Here is a 20,832-nt window from a genome sequence, read left to right as displayed (position 1 = left end):
TTCCTGCTTACAACCCTACCCATTTAAGTTCAAATGTCTTTTTCCATAACCCAAGCAGGCAAATATTACATTTTACACATTTTTTTTTGTATAAGGATACTTGACTCATTTTCAAAACAAGACCATCAAGATTATCGAGAACCAAGTTCTCCTGGACTTTGTCCAGAGAATGCCGGGCAGTCGTGGGGATCCTTTGAGTGAAAGACTCTCACAGGAGTTTTCAAATTAATCTCTTTAACTTGGAACCAGGCAGAAAATTTTCTGTTGTCTCAGGGCTCTGTGCCATTTCTAAAAGAAAAGAATGACTTAAAATTTCCTCAAAATTAGAATTTATTTGCTGGCAGGGCCCCTGTTATGGAAGAATTTAGAAGAGATAATGCTTTCACATGGCTTTCTTAGTCACTCACATGGTAACTCAAGTAGAAAAGTTTCCTGCATCAAAGTGCAGTGAAAAGGCTAATATCACAATTGCTTATTTCCCTCACAGAATACAGACTGGAACTAGAAATCCTGTTATGGAATATAGCTCTGCTACCTAGGATCTCTGTGACCTGTCAGTGTCTGAACGCCTCACTCCTCATAGCCCTGCAATGGCGATTAAAATAGGACCTGGTTCATGGGGCTGTTGAAAAGGTCAAATTAGTTAAGACAAAGTTCATAGACCAATATGTAGATAAGAGTTAGCTATCAATCACTCCACAACGGTTAGCTTTTGTTTTAACTACTATTATTATTTCCATCACAAGGATCCTTTGATAGCCCATATCAAAAGACAGTGGGAACAGAGAGGAAACATAGCAAAATGGTTTTGTTCTTAGTCTTTGGAGACAAACCTAGGTTAAAAATCAGGCTCCAGGGCTGGGGATGTGGCTCAGGCGGTAGCGCGCTCACCTGGCATGCGTGCGGCCCGGGTTCGATCCTCAGCACCACATACAAACAAAGACGTTGTGTCCGCTGATAACTAAAAAAATAAATATTAAAATTCATTCTCTCTCTCTCTCTCTCTCTCAAAAAAAAAAAAATCAGGCTCCATCAATTCCTTGCTCCTTGACTTTGGGAATGTTTAAAAAAACACTAACCCCATTTCTTTACATGTAGAGCATCTTCCTTACTGGATTATTATAAGAACTCAGTGACTTGATGCATATAAAGCACCTACCAAGATGTTTGGTATGTAAAAATTGCCTAATAAATGTTTGATAAAATAATCATCATTATTCATTTTCCTCCTGGATCATCAGGTTTAATAGCAACATGCCCACTCAGTGCTCAGGAAATGCTTGCAAACACCGCATTGGTCTTTGAGTTTGTTTAGCAACTCTGAAATGATATCTAAAGATAAAAAAAATAAACTATAATATGCCAGGCATTGCCCTCAACTCCCAGCTGAGGATGTCTTGATGGAAAGTCATTCCACAACACACTTGGTGGCTGGTGATGGAGACTAAAAGAAGATTGAAACACCGAATCCCTGCTGCTCACTCTCCAGGCTTGCTCCTTTGTCAAACAAGGAAAAGTTTTTAAATCATTTGAGTCTCCAATCCAGTGTCTTTTGTGCATGACTCCGATTCACTGCACATTATGACAGAATGATGGTGAATACTATCTATTTTTCCAAGACCCATTAATTTTCTAAGAATTCTTAGACTACCAGGCTAATATTAGGCTCAGCAAGAGATGGCTCATAAATGTGTCCAAACTTGCTTTACGACAAGAATATGCTCACAAAAGAATGAATGACTTCCTGAAACCCAAAACGACAAATGAAAGGGGTTGATTAAAAATATAAGCCATTTTGCACCCTTTTCATCGCTTGGCAGCTTTTATTGTGAGTAGCTGTGATGGTAGAGACAAATGGCTGAAGGGCTATTCTAAGGGACGGAAAAACCTTTTTTAGCAATTGAGCTGTCTCCTTTCAGTTGTTACACAAATAGGTCATCCTCATTCTCTCTCAAAAGTTGCTTAATAGCATTCTTGACAGGCAAGAGGGTCATTTGGATCAAGCTTGAACATGACAGAAATTAAGACATCATCGGTAATTATTGATCTGTTTTTTAAATGGAATGGTTCAAAAACCCAGCCCCATAGCTAGTAAAACTTTTTTTTAGATTCAGCATTTTTTTTTCTTTTTGGTATTGAGGCTTGAACTCAAGGGTGCTTTACCACTGAGCTACATCCCAAGCCCTTATTTATTTATTTAAAGTCAGGGTCTTGCTAAATTGCTTAGGGCCTCACTAAGTTGCTGAGGCCTTGAACTTGGAATCTGCCTGCCTTAGCCTCTTGAGTCACTAAGATTACATGGGAGCCACTGCACCCGAAGGATTCACCAATCTTTAAAGCATATGTATGTAAAGTAAATAAGTCCTACTTCCCAAGCCCAGGACTAAAAATGCAATACAATGCATCTTTAGATGTATCTCCAACATCCTTCCTCTTATATTACACAATATTCGGTACAGATCCATGTATGGGCACTTCAAGTATTTTATAGTGACAACAAAGATAAAAATATATATTGGTTGATGTATATAGTCTAGGGCATATTAGGTTTTTTTCAGGTTTTTTTTCTATTAATCAAATGTGAGTTCCAAAGTGCACTAATCTTCAGTGCTGATTCATGAGGAAAAAACTGAAGTTTAATTCACATTTTCCTCATCAGGATTTTTGAAAAAGGGAAAAAGTTTTCAGAAACAGAGGTGTGATTTCAGATACTTCTTCCCAATTTTCAGGATTTATAATGGAAAACCAAAGGATTTCTTTCCACAAACTTTATACTTTAAAACTGCCTAATGCAGGATCAAAACACACTTCAGAAGAAAATTCTCCAACACCCTGCCTTTATATCCATCTTCAACAAAGCCACAGAAATAAAAGAAATCTGTAGAAGCTTAAAACGGAAAAATTTCTTAGTTACAGTTTCAGAGTAAATGGTCTTCATCATAAAATATTGGTAAGCAAAGGAGGGAGGAAGCAGCCTCTCAGAGAAGCAGAAGCATATTAAAGTCATCTTCATTATAAGCATAGCCCCAAATAACACTTCAGCTCTCCTTGGCAGTGAGGCAAAAGTTTTTCAAATAAGGAATGGAAATTTCTCTAAGCATCCAGCTAAGTTATATATCACATTGTTGTATGGCAACACTGCCATTCTGTTGAGAGTAATAAGATAAAGAAGTACCAAAATTCTTGTCTGGTAGGATAGCCAGCTTGCAAAAACACATTTATCTGGGTACACTTTTAATTCTTTCACAGTAGGACTAGATGAATTTGAAATTTTGGAGTATTCCTTAAGACTGCCAAAGTATTTTAGGTCAAGCTGTAAATTTTCCCTAAGTTCTCTTCCAAGATTATGCTGAAGACTGAGAAGAGAATCCTTCAAATGATTCCAAGAGCAAATTCTAATCTTCTTCTGTTAAGGAAAAAATAAGTAAAAATTACATTTCCTGCCTCTGTTTGACATCTTCTCTAAGGCTTACTACTGCATGGGAGGTGCACTATAGCAGCTGAGGATTGAGGGGAAGAGTTGGAAAGTTGGAACATCAATATTGGGCAGAGGCTCCCCCCTCTCTCTCACCGTGAACCCCCTAGTCTGTCCCCTTTGGAGCTAACCTCTGGAAGAGCAAAGAAACTGTCTTACTCTCTGGTGGGGGCAGACCAGGGCCAAATGAAACTCAAGTCTTTGGAGCCGGAAAGCTTGGGTTGCTATTCTCCACTCTTACACTCTCTGCAATGCCTTGAGATGTTATTTTAATCACTCTGTGTCATACTTCCTTATTATTAAATTCTGGCAATAACAACCTTCAGGATTTTTGTGAAGGTCAGAGATAATGATAATACATGTGTTTGGCAGGAACTCTGAAAAGCCATCTATAGATCACACACCCTAGCTATTGTGCAACTATCTCTTTAGGGTTCCCTTTGCCCTTCTTACTCATAGCTCTTCTGGCAGAAATAGAATAGGTTATGTCACTCAAGTTTCCTTAGACCTAAGACACCCTCTTGCGTCTTATCAAAGTTTTATTTTTGTTTTTATTGAGCAGGTTCTGGGACACATTATAATTACCACAGATTCAGCCAAATCTCCTAACCCCACAGCATTTACAATAAAAAATAAAATTTCACACTTTTTTTTGGGGGGGGGGCGGGTAGCAGGGATTGAACTCAGGGGCACTCCAACACTGAGCCACATCCCCAGCCCTATTTTGTATTTTATTTAGAGACAGGGTCTCACTGAGTTGCTTAGTGCCTGGCTTTTGCTGAGGTTGGCTTTGACCTTGTGATCCTTCTGCCTCAGGCTCCTGAGCGCTGGGATTACAAGTGTGCGCCACTACACCCGTCAAATTTCACATATTTTGATGTTAACATTCCGGTGCCCAGAAGCCACTCAGCAGAGGGCTCTTGGGTTATATGAGCCAAAGCAATTCATATGTATACAAAGCTTCTGAACTGCCCAAGTGGAATCGGGGTCTAACCCAGAACCAGTGAGGGAGCCCCCCTCTTTTGAATCTACCTTCTTTGCTGGTCCCTTCTCCTTACTCTATAAAAAGTAACCCCTTCGTAAAACAAAACAGAAACAAAAACTTCATCTCAAGTTTCTTTGTAGGTATGGCTGAATCTCTCTCCATGTATTCAAAATGATTTGCTGAGAAATCTCTACCAACCATCTGCATTTCCCAATCATTGATCTAATCAAGACATTCTGGTTCTGCCTCATCATCCCATTGAAACTGCCCTCATTCCAACACTAACAGTCTCTTCATTGTCAATACCCGGGCAAAGTTGTACTGTGCCCACCATCTCTGCTGCACTGGACTCTGATGATCATGTCCTACTATTAAAACTCCTGACTCCTTTGGCTCCTATGACCTTTCACCTTCCTAATTCCCTCATATGTGCCAGATTCCTTCTGTTCTTTCATGTCCCCATCCCTTCCTGTGTCTAATCTTTTTTTTCCTCGTATTTTTTTTTTTTTGGTGCATCATATATGTATATAATGGTGGGATTTGTTGTTACATGTTTGTACATGCACACTATTTAAGAATACAATTTGGCCAATATCATTCCCCAGTATTTTCCTTTCCCCCCCACTTCCTCCACTCCCCCTGGTCCCTTTCCTCTGCTCTACGGATCTCCCTTTGATTTTCATGAGATTCTCCCATCCCACATATGACCCTTGGACTTCTGAATTTGGCTTATTTTTGCTTCACATAATGTTCTCAAATTTCATCCATTTTCCTGCAAATGACATCATTTCGGTTTTCTTTATGCCCGAATAAAACTGTTTGGTACCACATTTTCTTCATCCATTCACCCACAGATGTACACCTTGCTCCTGCCTAATCCTGACTGCTCCTCTAAAACTCCCTTCTTAGCCTCTGCTGTTGTCACTTCCTACATTTTCCTCTGGCGATATCACCTCTGCTCAGATTCTAACCACTACCGATGTTGAAGGTTTGCACAATCATAGTCCCCCCAGCCTGTACCTGACCTTCAGCTTCTTATCTCAAAGACTTACTGGAATCTTCCATTTATGTGTTTCCTAGGTAGGTCAGAACATATATCTTTTTGTATCCTAAACATGGTGTGTCTCTTGAAATTGTTCCAAATCTTGGTACCGTCAATCAAACAGCTGCCTAACATAGAAATTTGGGAGTCCCTCTCTCTCTAGCTCATCACTTCTACCCAATCAGTCGAGGTCTGCCAATTTATCACCTTGTGGCATTGTACTTACTCTTTCCCTTTCATACCTGACACCCCTGCCCTGATTCAGGCTCTCATCTCTCAGACCTCTGGATAGTTCCCTATTTAGCATCCCTATTGCTGAGTTCAACTCCCTCAAATTGAGCCGTCTTACAGCTACTGAATGAACAGGCAGGTCCAGCAGTGGGGTAACCAATGTCCATTGTTACACAAATAGTTCTTTCAGAAATACCTGCCTATTCTTCCCATTTGTTTATTCCTGCTCAGATATAGCTTTTTAGACATCTTATTTATGTTAAGAGCTAACAAATATCCTTTCAATAAATTCCTTTTGTGCTTAATTTAAACAATTGATGCTGCTTGCAAAGAAAAATCCTTGAGTAATACATAACTCATTTTACTCTCCATCATTATAGATACTGGTCTATGGCTGCCACCAAGGGTGGGGACCGGCTATGTACTCCCTGTACTCTATGGAGTACATTCTCAGACTACTGATGTTGTGCCTGATGGGCAGTAGACACTCCAAGGCTTGTGGACAGAATAGATATTCTTCAGCTACCTTTTCTATAAAAAGTATGATGCTATGATGTTATGATATAATACTACTTGTTTTATTATCTTCTTCTTAGCCTCAGAATATCCTAAAATACACATAAATTTCTTACAAAGCACAGAAAGCAAATATTCTGGCAGATCTAACTGAATGGCAATCTGATCCTCTGACTCTCCCATGTGGCACATCCCTATATAAGAACTTCTTTCTACAGTAAATATTCTTCCCTGCTTTTCCCCATCAAGATGGGTACTGTTGATGCCTCACCCACAAGTTCCTTAGAAACACCAGTTTTCAATGACTAGTTCAAAGTCTAATAACCTTTTGCCAAAAAAACACTTTTCAGACCAGCAGGATTGCTCTCAAGGTTATACTGTGATTATTTGTGATGGCAGAGGATCGAGGCATTCAGGCCGCCCTGATGGGTGAATACTCTAAGAGCTATTTGTTCCTTGGCTTGGCACAGATGAGACAGACCAGGTATTAATGAGGCAAACTGAAATACTGCTTTGCTGTTATATCTGGACATTATAACATAAGCCTCTGAAGTCTTTGAAGTATTATGGCATGAAGGACTATTAAACACAATCTCTTCCACCACATGGAAAAAATTCAAGCATTTTTTAGTTTTATTTTTCTATTAATTTATATAAGAGCCTTAGAGATTAATTAAATTCACAACGTTTGTTGATACTATATTCTCTTTGTCAGGTACTGTTGGGAGGATGTGATCTCTGTTTTCAAAGAAGTAACACTTGAAGATGTGATGGAGTGGAGACTCCAATTAAAAGACACAAATAAGAATATTTACAGACAGGAAAACCAGGTGATCTTGTCAGCTTCCTTCATCCAGGTGGTATCTGTACCAGTACCTAAGATCACTAGACAATGCTGAGCTGACGTGGATCTGGGGCGAACAGTCTGGGCCTCTCAGAACACACACTGAGCCCAGATCAGCTGAATTCAAGCTCCCATTCGCCTGCTTCCCGCAGACAAACAGCTGTGACTCAGCACTAATCCATCCAGCTGAAACAACTGGTCAGCACTTCTCATCCTACGGAGGTAAATGCCTACCGAGCCTTCATAGGTAGTGGCCACAGGTTTGAAACGGGGCTTGGGAGAGACAGTAAGGACCCCCCGTTGCATTGGTCACCCGGCAAAGGGAAACGAACTGTCGCCATTTGCAAGAGATACCACCATGGCAGAGATCTGACGTCATCAGACTGCGGCGGAGGAGATAACTTCATTGAAACCTGCGGCTACAGCATCAAATAAATTTATAGGAGTAAACAGTAACTCAGCAGTCAAACAGAACAAGAAGTAACATGAGCAGCTTCAAAAAGCAAGGAAGAAAAGGAGTACAAACAATGCAGGACAGCCTAAATATTCAGGAGAACCTAGAGTCATCAGAAAAATGGTCATATAAAGAACTCAAGGAACACCGTAGACAGATGGAATGGAACCTTAAAGAGGATACAAGACAGCAAATTCAAGCAGCGAAAGAACACATTGAGAATGAATTACACAAACAGATAAAAGGAGAAGTTAAGCATCTTTATCAGGAGATAGAGATTATAAAAAATAATCAAACAATAATTCTAGAAATGAAGGAAACGATAAACCAAATTAAAAACTCAATTGAGAGTATCACTAACAGAGTGGAGCAAGTAGAAGCCAGAACGTCAGATAATGAAGACAAAATATATCATCTTGAAAACAGTCTAGCCAACTCAGAAAGGCTGGTAAAAAATCACGAGAAAAACATCCAAGAGTTATGGGATAACATAAAAAAACCAAACTTACCAGTCATCGGGATAGAAGAAGGTACAGAGATTCAAACCAAGGGAATGAGTAACCTGCTGAATGAAATAATTACAGAAAACTTTCCAGAAATAAAAAAGGAAACAGATATACAAATTGAAGATGGGATGGGTATACAGCGGAGTTTTAAAAAACCTTTAAAGACGAATTAATACCAATACTTTTCAAGTTATTTCAGGAAATAGAAAAAGAGGGAGCTCTTCCAAATTCATTCTATGAGGCCAACATCACCCTGATTCCGAAACCAGACAAAGACACCTCAAAGAAAGAAAACTACAGATCAATATCTCTAATGAACCTAGATGCAAAAATCCTCAATAAAATTCTGGCGAATCGAATACAAAAACACATCAAAGAAATTGTGCACCATGATCAAGTAGGATTCATCCCTGGGATGCAAGGATGGTTCAATATACGGAAATCAATAAATGTTATTCACCACATCAATAGACTTAAAGATAAGAACCATATGATCATCTCGATAGATGCAGAGAAAGCATTCGACAAAGTACAGCATCCCTTTATGTTCAAAACATTAGAAAAACTAGGGATAACAGGAACTTACCTTGACATTGTAAAAGCTATCTATGCTAAGCCTCAGGCTAGCATCATTCTGAATGGACAAAAGTTAAAGGCATTCCCTCTAAAATCTGGAACAAGACAGGGATGCCCTCTATCACCACTTCTATTCAATATAGTTCTCGAAACACTGGCCAGAGCAATTAGACGAAAGAAATTAAAGGCATAAAAATAGGAAAAGAAGAACTTAAATTATCACTATTTGCAGATGACATGATTCTATACCTAGAAGACCCAAAAGGGTCTACAAAGAAACTACTAGAACTAATAAATGAATTCAGCAAAGTGGCAGGATATAAAATCAACACGCATAAATCAAAGGCATTTCTGTATATCAGCGACAAAACTTCTGAAACGGAAATGAGGAAAAACACTCCATTCACAATATCCTCAAAAAAAATAAAATACTTGGGAATCAACCTAACAAAAGAGGTGAAAGATTTATACAATGAAAACTACAGAACCCTAAAGAGAGAAGTAGAAGAAGATCTTAGAAGATGGAAAAATATACCCTGTTCATGGATAAGCAGAACTAACATCATCAAAATGGCGATATTACCAAAAGTTCTCTATAGGTTTAATGCAATGCCAATCAAAATCCCAACGGCATTTCTTGTAGAAATAGATAAAGCAATCATGAAATTCATATGGAAAAATAAAAGACCCAGAATAGCAAAAGCAATTCTAAACAGGAAGTGTGAATCAGGCGGTATAGCGATACCAGATTTCAAACTATATTACAGAGCAATAGTGACAAAAACAGCATGGTACTGGTACCAAAACAGGCAGGTGGACCAATGGTATAGAATAGAGGACACAGAGACTAATCCACAAAGTTACAACTATCTTATATATGATAAAGGGCCTAAAAGCATGCAATGGAGGAAAGATAGCATCTTCAACAAATGGTGTTGGGAAAACTGGAAATCCATATGCAACAAAATGAAACTGCATGCACAAAACTCGCCATGCACAAAAGTTAACTCAAAATGGATCAAGGAACTTGATATCAAATCAGAGACTCTGCGTCTGATAGAAGAAAAAGTTGGCTCCGATCTACATATTGTGGGGTCGGGCTCCAAATTCCTTAATAGGACACCCATAGCACAAGAGTTAATAACAAGAATCAACAAATGGGACTTCCTTAAACTAAAAAGTTTTTTCTCAGCAAGAGAAACAATAAGAGAGGTAAATAGGGAGCCTACATCCTGGGAACAAATTTTTACTCCTCACACTTCAGATAGAGCCCTAATATCCAGAGTATACAAAGAACTCAAAAAATTAGACAATAAGATAACAAATAACCCAATCAACAAATGGGCCAAGGACCTGAACAGACACTTCTCAGAGGAGGATATCCAATCAATCAACAAGTACATGAAAAAATGCTCACCATCTCTAGCAGTCAGAGAAATGCAAATCAAAACCACCCTAAGATACCATTTCACTCCAGTAAGATTGGCAGCCACTATGAAGTCAAACAACAACAAGTGCTGGCGAGGATGTGGAGAAAAGGTTACACTTGTACATTGCTGGTGGGACTGCAAATTGGTGCGGCCAATTTGGAAAGCAGTTTGGAGATTCCTGGGAAAGATGGGAATGGAACCACCATTTGACCCTGCTATTACCCTTCTCGGACTATTCCCTGAAGACCTTAAAAGAGCATGCTACAGGGATACTGCCACATCGATGTTCATAGCAGCACAATTCACAATAGCTAGACTGTGGAACCAACCCAGATGCCCTTCAATAGATGAATGGATAAATAAAAATGTGGCATCTATACACAATGGAGTACTATGCAGCAATAAAAAATGACAAAATCATAGAATTTGCAGGGGAAATGGATGGCACTAGAGCAGATTATGCTTAGTGAAACTAGCCAATCCCTAAAATCAAATACCAAATGTCTTCTTTGATATAATGAGAGCAACTATGAACAGAGCAGGGAGGAAGAGCAGGAAGAAAAGATTAACATTAAACAGAGACATGAGATGGGAGGGAAAGGGAGTGAAAAGGAATATTGCATGGAAATGAAGGGAGACCCTCATTGCTATACAAAATTACATATAAGAGGTTGTGAGGTGAATGGGAAAATAAACAAGGAGAGAAATGAATTACAGTAGATGGGGTAGAGAGAGAAGATGGGAGGGGAGGGGAGGGGGGATAGTAGGGGATAGGAAAGGTAGTAGAATACAACAATTACTAATAGGGCATTATGTAAAATTGTGGATGTGTAACCGACGTGATTCTGCAATCTGCATTTGGGGTAAAATTGGGGGTTCATAACCCACTTCAATCTAATGTATGAAATATGATATATCAAGAGCTTTGTAATGTTGTGAACAACCAATAAAAGAAATTAAAAAAAAAGAATATTTACAGGGTGAAAAATGAGGAGAGCCATGGGATGGGAGGAAAAGGAGATATTTATTTTATCTGGGATAATCATGGAATGTTTTAAGAAAGAACTGGACCTTAAAGCATGTATTAGTCCGTTTCTCATTACTACAGTGAAATGCTCAAGACAACCAATTTTATAAATAAAAAAGGTTTATTTATCAAGTTTAAGACTGTGTAGCCCCATTCATTCGGCCTCTGGTGAGGATGGCATATCATGTTGAGAACAAATGTAAAAGCAAAGTGGTTGCATCTTAAACTGGAGAAGAATGAGAGAAAACCTGGGCAAGTTCCCACAATCCCTTTCAAGGGCACGTTTCTAATGACCTAAGGACCTCTCATAAGACTCCACTTCCCCAAACGCCCATTCTGGGGACTAAGCCTTTAACACACAGACCCTTGGGGGGGACAGAATGAAAACTTAAACCCCACAAACCATAGCAACATTTAAAATAGGTCAGAGTGGGGAAGAAGAATTAAAAAGTGGAATAATATGGGTACAGAGGAGTGCAATCAGAGTAAGAGGGAAGAAAGTAAAGGGTGTGTTGAGTAGACAGCACATTAGAGACGATGGGGAGGGAAGAGCAGAAATATGATATGAAGAACATCATGAAGGACCTAAGCAATTTTCACTCTGTCCTCAGGACACTGACAATCATCAAAGGGTTCTTAACAAGATGGTATTTCTTCTTTCTTGTCTGGAGGTGCAGGGGTGCTGGGAGGCATTCTAATGCATAGTCCTCAACCATGGACTCCTACAGTCACCTAGGGAGCTTATTTGTTAGTGTGTGGTTGTTGTTGTTGTTTTCTTCACAATGCTAAATCTGGTCCCATTTCTGGCCAAATAGATCAGAATCTCTTGGTGTAGGATCTGATCATGACTACTTTTAAAGAAACTTTTAGGTGATGTCTAGCCATGTTGGGAACCATTGCCTTGATCTAAGGGAATCATTCACAATAGAAATTTCTGATTTATTCTTGCTCCTAAGCATCCTCGCTTATCATGAGCAACCTATTCTTCACTGTTGAGCACTACCTTCTTCCAGATAGACAGATCATTGAACACTGTGAGAACCTAGACCTGAATACATGAATGCATTTATATGATTAAGACAAGCATAAGACAAAGTGAGGAAGAGTGTTAAGATATTTGGCAGATGTGAAAACCAGGGTCAACCAGCCGGGATGCACAAGACATGTTCACATATCTGCTAGTCCTACTTATTGAGATGGCCAAGTTTCTATTAGTAACTGGGTTTCACTCAAATTTTTGAAAATCAAATGTTGTTTAATAAGAGAATGAAATGGGGCCGCTCCTAGGGTGACCTAAGAAAAGAGATTCTGCTATTTAAAGAACCATTGCTTTTTGTGAATATTATATGCCAAATGCAAGTCACAAAATATTTGTTAATTATAGGCTAAGAAATTGAAGATAAATGAAAGCATATAGTCCAATGACAAAAAAAAAATCACATTTTCCTCTGGACATATTGGGATCTTGGCTGACTTCTGCAGTTATTAAGAAGGAAAATATCCTAAGTTCTCGGGCATCTTTTTGGGGATCAGGCCAGGATCTGGATAGCAACTTCCTAGTCAGCAGCTGTAATCTGAGTAGGGAGGAACTCAGACTGGGTGTTGGCCTTGATAGGAAGTGATTGACCACACAGAGCCTCCATCCAGTGGAGTCAGTCAGGGCAGAAGGGGATGTTGCTAATCCAGACACTGAAGTTCCAAGTGGAGGGGTCAGAAAAGAGGGTTCCAGAACTCAGACTGACTGACAGGGAGGCCAAGGGGTAGGGACCTGCCTGAGAGCAGAGGGGAAGAGAGATCCCCTCTTGATGTGTTAAATGTATTAGTACACGTAAGCTTACAGCAATCTATGAGATAGGCACTGTCATCAACTCCTTTTATAGTAGAGGAAATTGAGATACAGAGTGGTTAAATGACTTGCCCAAGGTCACACTCCTTGAAAGTACAGAGTCTGGATTCTAATCCAAGGTGCGCAGCTCAGAGTTGGTGTTTACCTCTAGGCTTGAGCTGTTCCTCATGCTAAGAAGCTACCTTTGAAAGGGCAGATGAACCAAGAACACAGAAGAAAATGCATAGGATACTTTCATGATTGGATACTAGATTCATTTATTCAATAAAGTCATCTAGTCAGCAAAGATTTGAGTACCTACTATGTATCAGGCTCTTTTCTATTGCAGGTAGGCAGGATCCCTATGCAATTCAAAGAGTGAATAGATGTTACCTGGCGAGGCATAAAATGTAGTGTTTTATGGGTTTGTTAGGCACAAGCACTGCATTTTGGGATCCACGTTCTTCTACGCATCTGGCAATATAATTAACCTCTGATGTAGTTTCCAACACAATGGAGCTCCAGAGTCCAGGACCCAGTGGAGACCTGAGCTGTTACAGCAATGCAGAAAAAAGAACGGATGGAGAGCCAGGGAGACAAGGCCCTGCCCCTGGGATGACACTGACTTGGTCTGTGACTATGACTGGCAGCCCATCTGACCCCTAGTGGACTCCTCTATAAAACAAGCAGCTTGTACGGGATGATCTCCAAAGCCCAGTTCTAGGACTGAGGCTCCTAGGCAGAGCCAAGGCCACTCTCAGGCCTAGCACACAATAACCACGCTCAACCTGACAGCAGTAATATCAAGGCGGCACCAGGGATTGGCATGTGATGCTGTAGGAATAATCTGGCCGGATTTCTGGGGCCATCTTTCTGGGAGGCACCCAAGGAACATTCCAGACTTGTGCTGGCTTCCAGCCTCTACACATGGGAGATACTTTTCTGCTTGGAGACCTTCAATAGAACAGTCAGCAGAGGGAATGCAGGAGCAGGCAACCTCATGGGGGACAGGAATTGCCTTAAGAACTTGGTGATGTGGGATGCTGAAGCGGCCTTCCAAAGTCAGGAAAGGAGCTGTCATTGGCAGGAAGGAGGGGACTGGCTGTCCTCTCCCAGGAAGGTCCCTTGGGCTCCTGGCCAGGCTTTTGGCTCCAGCTGGGCTTCAAGAAATCTCAGGGAGGATTCATCACTGTTAATAATAACTGGCACATGACTGAGTGCAGAACTGAAACTCTGATGGCCAAGGGTGTCCTTAGAAGAGAAGGAACAAGTTTGGGCAAAGAAGAGGGTATCAGAAAGAGACACACACGTGTATTTACAGGGTGATTCAGGTGCACTTTACCATGACCCCCAGCCCTGCCCCTTGGTTAGGACAAACCATGACTACTTTCCAGCCTCAGATACTATCACTTATTCTAAGATAAAAGAATCATCCAGATATTTCTTGTGTTAGGCGATTTCTCAAACCTTGACCTCTATAGAAGAAAAACAGGTAGGTCTTCTGTATAAAAAGTGCTTTGAGCAACAATAAGCATTGGCAAGAATGTGGGGGAAAAGGTACACTCATACATTACTGGTGGGGCTGCAAACTGGTGCAACCACTATGGAAAGCAGTATAGAGATTCCTCAGGAAACTTTTGAAATGGAACTACCATTTGACCCAGTTATCCCACTCCTTGGTTTATACCCAAAGGACTTAAAATCAGCATACTACAGGGATGTAGCCATATCAATGTTTAAAGCAGCTCAATTCACAATAGCTAAGCTATAGAACGAACTTAGGTGACCTTCAACAGATGAATGAATAAAGATAATGTGGTATATATACACAATGGAATATTACTCGGACTTCAAGAAGAATGAAATTATGGCATTTGCTAGTAAATGGATGGAACTGGAGATGATCGTGCTAAGTGAAATAAGCCAATTCCAAAGAACCAAAGGCCAAATGTTTTCTCTGATATGTGGATTCTAATTCACAACAAAGGATGAGACACTAGGGAAGAATACAGGTACTTTGGATTAGAGAGAGGGGAGTGAAGGGAGGGGAAGGGGTGGGAAGAACAGTGGAATGAATAAGAAATTATTACCCTGTATGCATATATGATTACATGACCTGTGTAACTCTATAACCAGAAGAATAAGAAGTTATATTCCATTTGTGTATGATATGTCAAAATGTATTCTACTGTTATGCATAACTAATTAGAACAGATTTTTAAAACAGTGTTTTGGATTTCTTTTTTTAACCTCCTCTTCATCGGACACATCTTGGCAATCCCCTTCTTCACCCACAGCTTAGTGTTCAGAACATCTGCTTAAGGAGCAGCACCTGGATTTTTTTAATATTTATATGTAGTTGGACACAATAACTTTATTTTATCTATTTATTTTTATGTGTGTGCTGAGGATCGAACCCAGGGCCCCACAGATGCTAAGAAAGTGCTCTACCGCTGAGCCCCAACCCCAGCCCTGGATTTGGTTTTATCTCCCGCCTTGCTTCAGTTTTTTCTATCCCTTACTTCCTCAGAGAGAGTTAAGGTTAAAGGTAGGAAGCCACAATGTCCAAAAATAAGAGTGAAGCCAAAATCCACTCAATGACTAATGAGAATTGTGAGGCCATCTGTATGGTCTCCAAGAATCCTCAGCCAAAGGGCTTCTTCCCCACTGCTGGCATGAGGAAAATGGAGTGAACACTCTCAATTTTTGCTGAGGACCATTGCTCTAAAGGAGTTCCAACATTTTCTGAACTGTGGATGAATAAGGATAATTTTTATTAAAGATAAATGAACGAATAAAGAAGATTTTTGTAGGATAAATCCCTTATTTCCTGGGTTTAATTCAAACCTAAGATTTAGAAGCAAGTTCAAATTTGAGTATAGCATAATTTCATTTCCCTTGACAAGTTAGGAAATTTAAAAAAAAATCTACAAAAAGCATAGGAGGAAATCAAGAAAATGGAACAAACATTGGCAAAACCAGAAAGTAGATAATACTGGGCAGCAGTGCCCAGTCACCTGACCTAGTATAGCCACCTTTCCCTGGGGGAAACTCCACGATGGTATGCAACCCAAGCCAACACTCTGCCTGGTCAAAACTTACCTATTCTGTATCCATTAGAGATGAAGCATATTTCAAAGTGGCCATTAACTAGTGGACATTGGAATATAATCAGAGATGCTTAGAAACCTAATAAGTCTAGATAAACCAAAGGACGTCAGATACAATTTCCGGCAATAGAGGAGATAGTGTGAGCCAAGATGATTCCAACTACTCCTAGACATGACCCTTCTGCGATGAGATTCTAAACTGTAGACTTGTGTTTAGACTTAACTATCTTCACTGGGCTTCAGCATTGCTTTCCCTATTATAAATTAACTTACTGACCAAGGGCATACAGAAGTACCATTTATGTTCCAAGTGTTTGTGGGCAAAAATCTCTGAAGCTCATAACATTTTTTTTGGTGGATCCAGCACACAGAGGTGAGTGGAACCTGTTTCAAAGGGTTTCTGCAGCAAGATGAAGTAAATTTGCAAAGAAGTTTGTGAACAGCTAGCCAAACTTCAGCCTGAGACAATTTTATTATTTTTAATTGAACAACCTACAAATGGGTTTATAAGGGAAATTCTTCGCGATGGCTTCTCAGTAGGCAACCACAGCACCTGGCACACATTTACCTCACTGATCCAGGGCCCACAGTGGACCGTTAGGATCTCTGAAACACTAAATCTGTAACGATTGAAGCCTAACCTGCCTGCTCCACCCTGGACTGGTCAGAGGAGAGTGAATGTACTTCCTCTAGCCAGTCAGTTGTCCGGGTCCTGAGCCAGGGGGCAGGAGGGGAAGCCACAGTGCCTTCATTATACTATTAAACTGTAATCATCTTTTTCTATAAGCAACTTTCTGTTTTCCCTGAAGGAGAACAGTTTAACTGCCACCCTGGTGCAGAGGTGCCAGCTCAGCAGAGCACTTCCTGTGGGCCTGGGAGGGACTTGTGCTCAGCGGGTTGTGGCATGCCCACTGACCCAGAGGCAGACTGGGAGGGTCCCTATCCTGGTAGAGGCTGGCAGGAACTCAGGCTCCAGAGGAGCCCAGGACACAAGATTTAAGTTCACCCTTGGGGGTCTCAAAGTCATTCCTACACCTTGTTTCTAGACCCACTTAGGCCAAACAGCATGGATGTGTGTGTATGGATGTGTGTGTGAGAAAGAGGGGATGGGGGAGAACAAGCATCATGGAAGTCTGAAGTTCTCCAAGTGTGGTCCCCAGAGGAGCAGCAACAACACCTGGAACTTGTCACAAATTTTCAGGTCCCACTCCAGAACCATTGAATCAGAAACTCAAGGAGGGGGTCAGCAAGCTGTCTTAATATGCCCACCAGGTCATTCTGTTGCACATGAAGTTCAAGAAGTCTTGTTCTAGAGAATAATGCTCCCCCAAACCAGTCCCATGATACATGTAAGGCCATCTCTCAAAATGCTTCACAATAACCAGAATAGAAAAAGGGTTGGGTGGTGAGATTAAAGATTCTTTCCTAAAGCCTTTGGCAAGGTACAATCTCTGTGATAAGAGATCAAAAATTTCCTTTTTCCAAATATCCTCAAGTAAACTGTAATAGTCAAGATGTGTCAAGTATTGGGGATAAAGATTGCTACTGAATTGGTTTCTTCCTATTTCTTCTCATGACCGGACAACTCAGAGTTGGCCGCTTTGTGACACTATGTGACACAGACCAGCCAATTGAATATTTGAAGACTCAGGTCCCCACCTCTGCAAAAATGATGCTAGCATCACCTACCTGTGAGGCCCAGAGAAGTTCATGTAAGCAAGCCCCTCAAAAGAAGTCTGGGGATTGAGCTGTGGTGACAGTTTAGGCCTTCTCATCAGGGTTCCTGGCTCCACCCTTCTCCAGGGAGTCACATTGTATGATGACAACTGATTTGGGAGGTGGGGTGAGCTGGTTTCATTTATGGTGCTGTCTCCATGATAGGAGATTGTTTTCTAGTCCAAATGGTTAAGGGTGTTAGGTTTCTATATGATGGTGATGTTAGTGACAAAGAAGAGAAAGAAGGAGGGACACTTGGTGCCTGCTATTGGGTACTGGGAACTAATTTTTTTTTCCCTATATAAATGAAGATAGGAAGACACATCTGAATTCCCCACATTTAAACTTTGTAACTGCAACACAAACAATGTGGAGTAGTGAGACCAATACCCTCCAATTGAATGACCTCAAATATTCTGTGGTGAAATTTCCTCTTTTGTTTAGTGCTGAATCATATACAGGAGCCAGAGGACAAAAGTCTCAGCACTGGGTGCCATCACAGAAGTTCAGGACCATTCTGGCTTTTGTTGTTTGCCCCTCCACTCTTTCTTTTTTTTTTAAAACAGTGCAGGGATGGAACCCAAGGCCTTGAGCATGCTAGGCAAATGCTCTCCTACTGAGCTAAATGTCTCCAGTCCAAGTATCGGGCCATTCTGCAAAGCTGGACAAGAAGTCCCATCCAAATTTCCCAGCTCACAAATGTGTTCATTGAAGACCAGAAAAAAAGGATGGCCTGAAGGGGGCACACAGCTGGCAGGTGGCAATCATTAGCGATGCCCCCGCCCTCCTTTCCCTTGTTAAGGAGTGCTGGGGGGAGGTGCATATTCTCAGAGCTCCTAGCCACAGGCCAGGTAAACAAAGAAAACCTGCCTTATCTCTTTCTTGGCCATCCCTTGCAATACAGCTGAGGGTTGGAAGGAGGATCCGTGACTCACACTTTTGCTACGGAGGGGATTTAACTCCAAGATAACATTATCCATGTGGGGGTAAGGGATAGAAGCCAACTAACAAATTAAAAAGTTTACCTCGGGGCGCCTCTCCATGGAGCCCCCTTACCTTCCTCATTTAAAATCCATGGCAGAAATGCAAACACCGAGTCAAAGGCACAAGTGCCCTCTTCAAAGGCACAGGACCCAGCGGGCAGGTCCAAGGCACCAGCAAGCTGCAGGGCTGCAGGCACAAAGCGAGTTTCAGTTCGTGCTCCCTCCGGGGAGCGCTTGCACCAACCCGGGGGGGACCATCTGGTGAAAGTGGGGGGATGGCGTGCGGGAGGGGGCGGGAGAGGGATGCACTACCTCCCCCAGCAGCCACGGGGGACTTCGCTACGGGACCCTACGCCCACTCCCACCCCAGGCTTGGCCAGGGGAGAGAGATTAATGGCTGCGGAGAAGGCTCGGGAGGCGCCCTCGGATGGCCCAGCCCAGCACCGCGAGCCCTGCCACCGGGGTAGCAGGAGCGGGAGCGAGCCGCGAGAGCGCCCCCCGGGGGTCCTCCCTCGTCCGGGCCTTACCTTGCACCACCAGGAGGACGCCCCTTAGCATCATGGTCGTGCTTCAGGGAGCAGGGCTGGGCAAGGGATGCAGGCTGCCAACTCCGGGACCGGCTGCTGGTGGTGAAAGGGAGCGGGGAGGCGGGGGCACTGGGGCCCAGGAGGGAGAAGCCCAGAGGCAAAGCTTGCTCCTGGAGCTACCCAACTTTGCAAAGCGGGCAGAGTGGCAAGCTGGAGGTGCCTGTGTGGAGAGCGTCGCGACGCTGGGCTGCAGCGGGGGGTCAAACCGCGCGGGGCCCCCTTGTCCCAGGCGACACGGGAGCTGCTCAGGGATACGACCTCACAGTTTTTAGCAGCTAGCCACCGCTGGAGGAGAGGAGAGGAGAGGAGAGGAGAGGTCGGCACGAGGTGCCTTCCTTCAGGATTTTAAAGCTTGGGACCAGACCCCTTGCTGACACTTGGAAGGGGCAGGCCTTCCAGCAGTCCCTCCGCTGGTTGGGACCAGAGGCGCCTGCCCCGCCCATCCGCGGTGGGAACCAGCTTATTTCAGGGGACAGCCTCTCTGCATCTGGCATGTCAGTCCCGCAGGGTTGGCCCTAATTTTAACCTCTGCTCCCCAGAATGGAAGGGAGGGGAATTCTTTTAGGACAGTCTAGAGTAAAATTTGGAAAAGGTGGGTGGAATAAGTTTTATATCTCAGAAGTTTCAGTATTCATGGTCCAGTATTATTAACCCAGGAATACCCCCACCCTCTTTTTTTCATCCAGTGGAATTTGTGGCATGCCTGGTGCTCTGCATTCCCTCTGTTCAGTGAAATGGGGACATTCCACTTCTCCAAAAAACCATGATAGATTGGTCAGTAGAAGCTTCTAAACCGGGATGTGAAGGATGGGGGCTGTTCTTGGGGAGAGGTTACTTCTGAGGAATCGATTTGATACAAGTTTGCTTTGAGCACTAAATGGGTCTCCAAAAGAAAACTCCCTCCCCCCAAACTTAATCTTCCTTGTAATTTTTGTGCAGGTAGTTTTGTACCTGGGGTTTTCAAGCTACCATCCACCCAGTAGATCTGGGATGGGGCCCATAATTTTGTACATTCCTAACCTGTTTTCAGGTAGTGCTGCTGATGCTGCTGGTCTAGGGACCAGAAATTTGAGGATCATTAACCAAAGCCAACTTCTATTCAACCATCAAAGCCCTGTACCATGCCTTCACCTGGCTTCCAGAGTCCGGGTTTTCCTTGTCTTCATTGACAGCTCTTCCTCAGTCTCTTTTGCTGTTTGTTATCTCTCTGATCCCTTAACACCTGAGAGCAAGTTTTGTCCTTTAATTTCCTATTTTTTTTCCTACCTATTCCCTAAGTTATTTCATCAAGTTTTAAGTAGCAGTTATAGGCTGATGACTTCCAAAAGTACATTTCTAGACCATACATCTTACAAACTCCAACTCTTCTATCGCATTGCCACTTCAGTGTGTTCATTTGGATTCTCCAGAGCTATCTAATATTTACCAGGCCCCAACATGAATGGCTCACGTTTCTTCCCCAAACAGCCTCTTGCCTTCCTCTACCTCACCTCAATTAAAGGAATTTTATTTTCTTACAGTTGCT

General features: G+C 42.0%; 1 protein-coding gene across 1 annotated transcript in view; it reads right to left on the bottom strand.

The window, feature by feature from the left end:
• The window catches only part of MAMDC2 (MAM domain containing 2), a 180,450-nt gene extending 160,731 nt beyond the window's left edge, over positions 1-19,719 (bottom strand). Inside the window, exons 1-2 of the mRNA XM_081281720.1 lie at positions 19,248-19,719; positions 18,794-18,907 (exon numbers count right to left, since the gene is read on the bottom strand). Coding sequence (XP_081137846.1) covers positions 18,794-18,907; positions 19,248-19,281 — 148 coding nt within the window. The 5' untranslated portion in view covers positions 19,282-19,719. The remainder of the gene's footprint in view (positions 1-18,793; positions 18,908-19,247) is intronic.
• Positions 19,720-20,832: the final 1,113 nt, after the last annotated feature.

This window comes from Spermophilus citellus (assembly GCF_964194105.1).
Source record: "Spermophilus citellus genome assembly, chromosome: 2".
In the NCBI taxonomy this organism is placed as follows: domain Eukaryota; kingdom Metazoa; phylum Chordata; class Mammalia; order Rodentia; family Sciuridae; genus Spermophilus; species Spermophilus citellus.
This window is presented reverse-complemented; position numbering and strand designations above follow the sequence as displayed.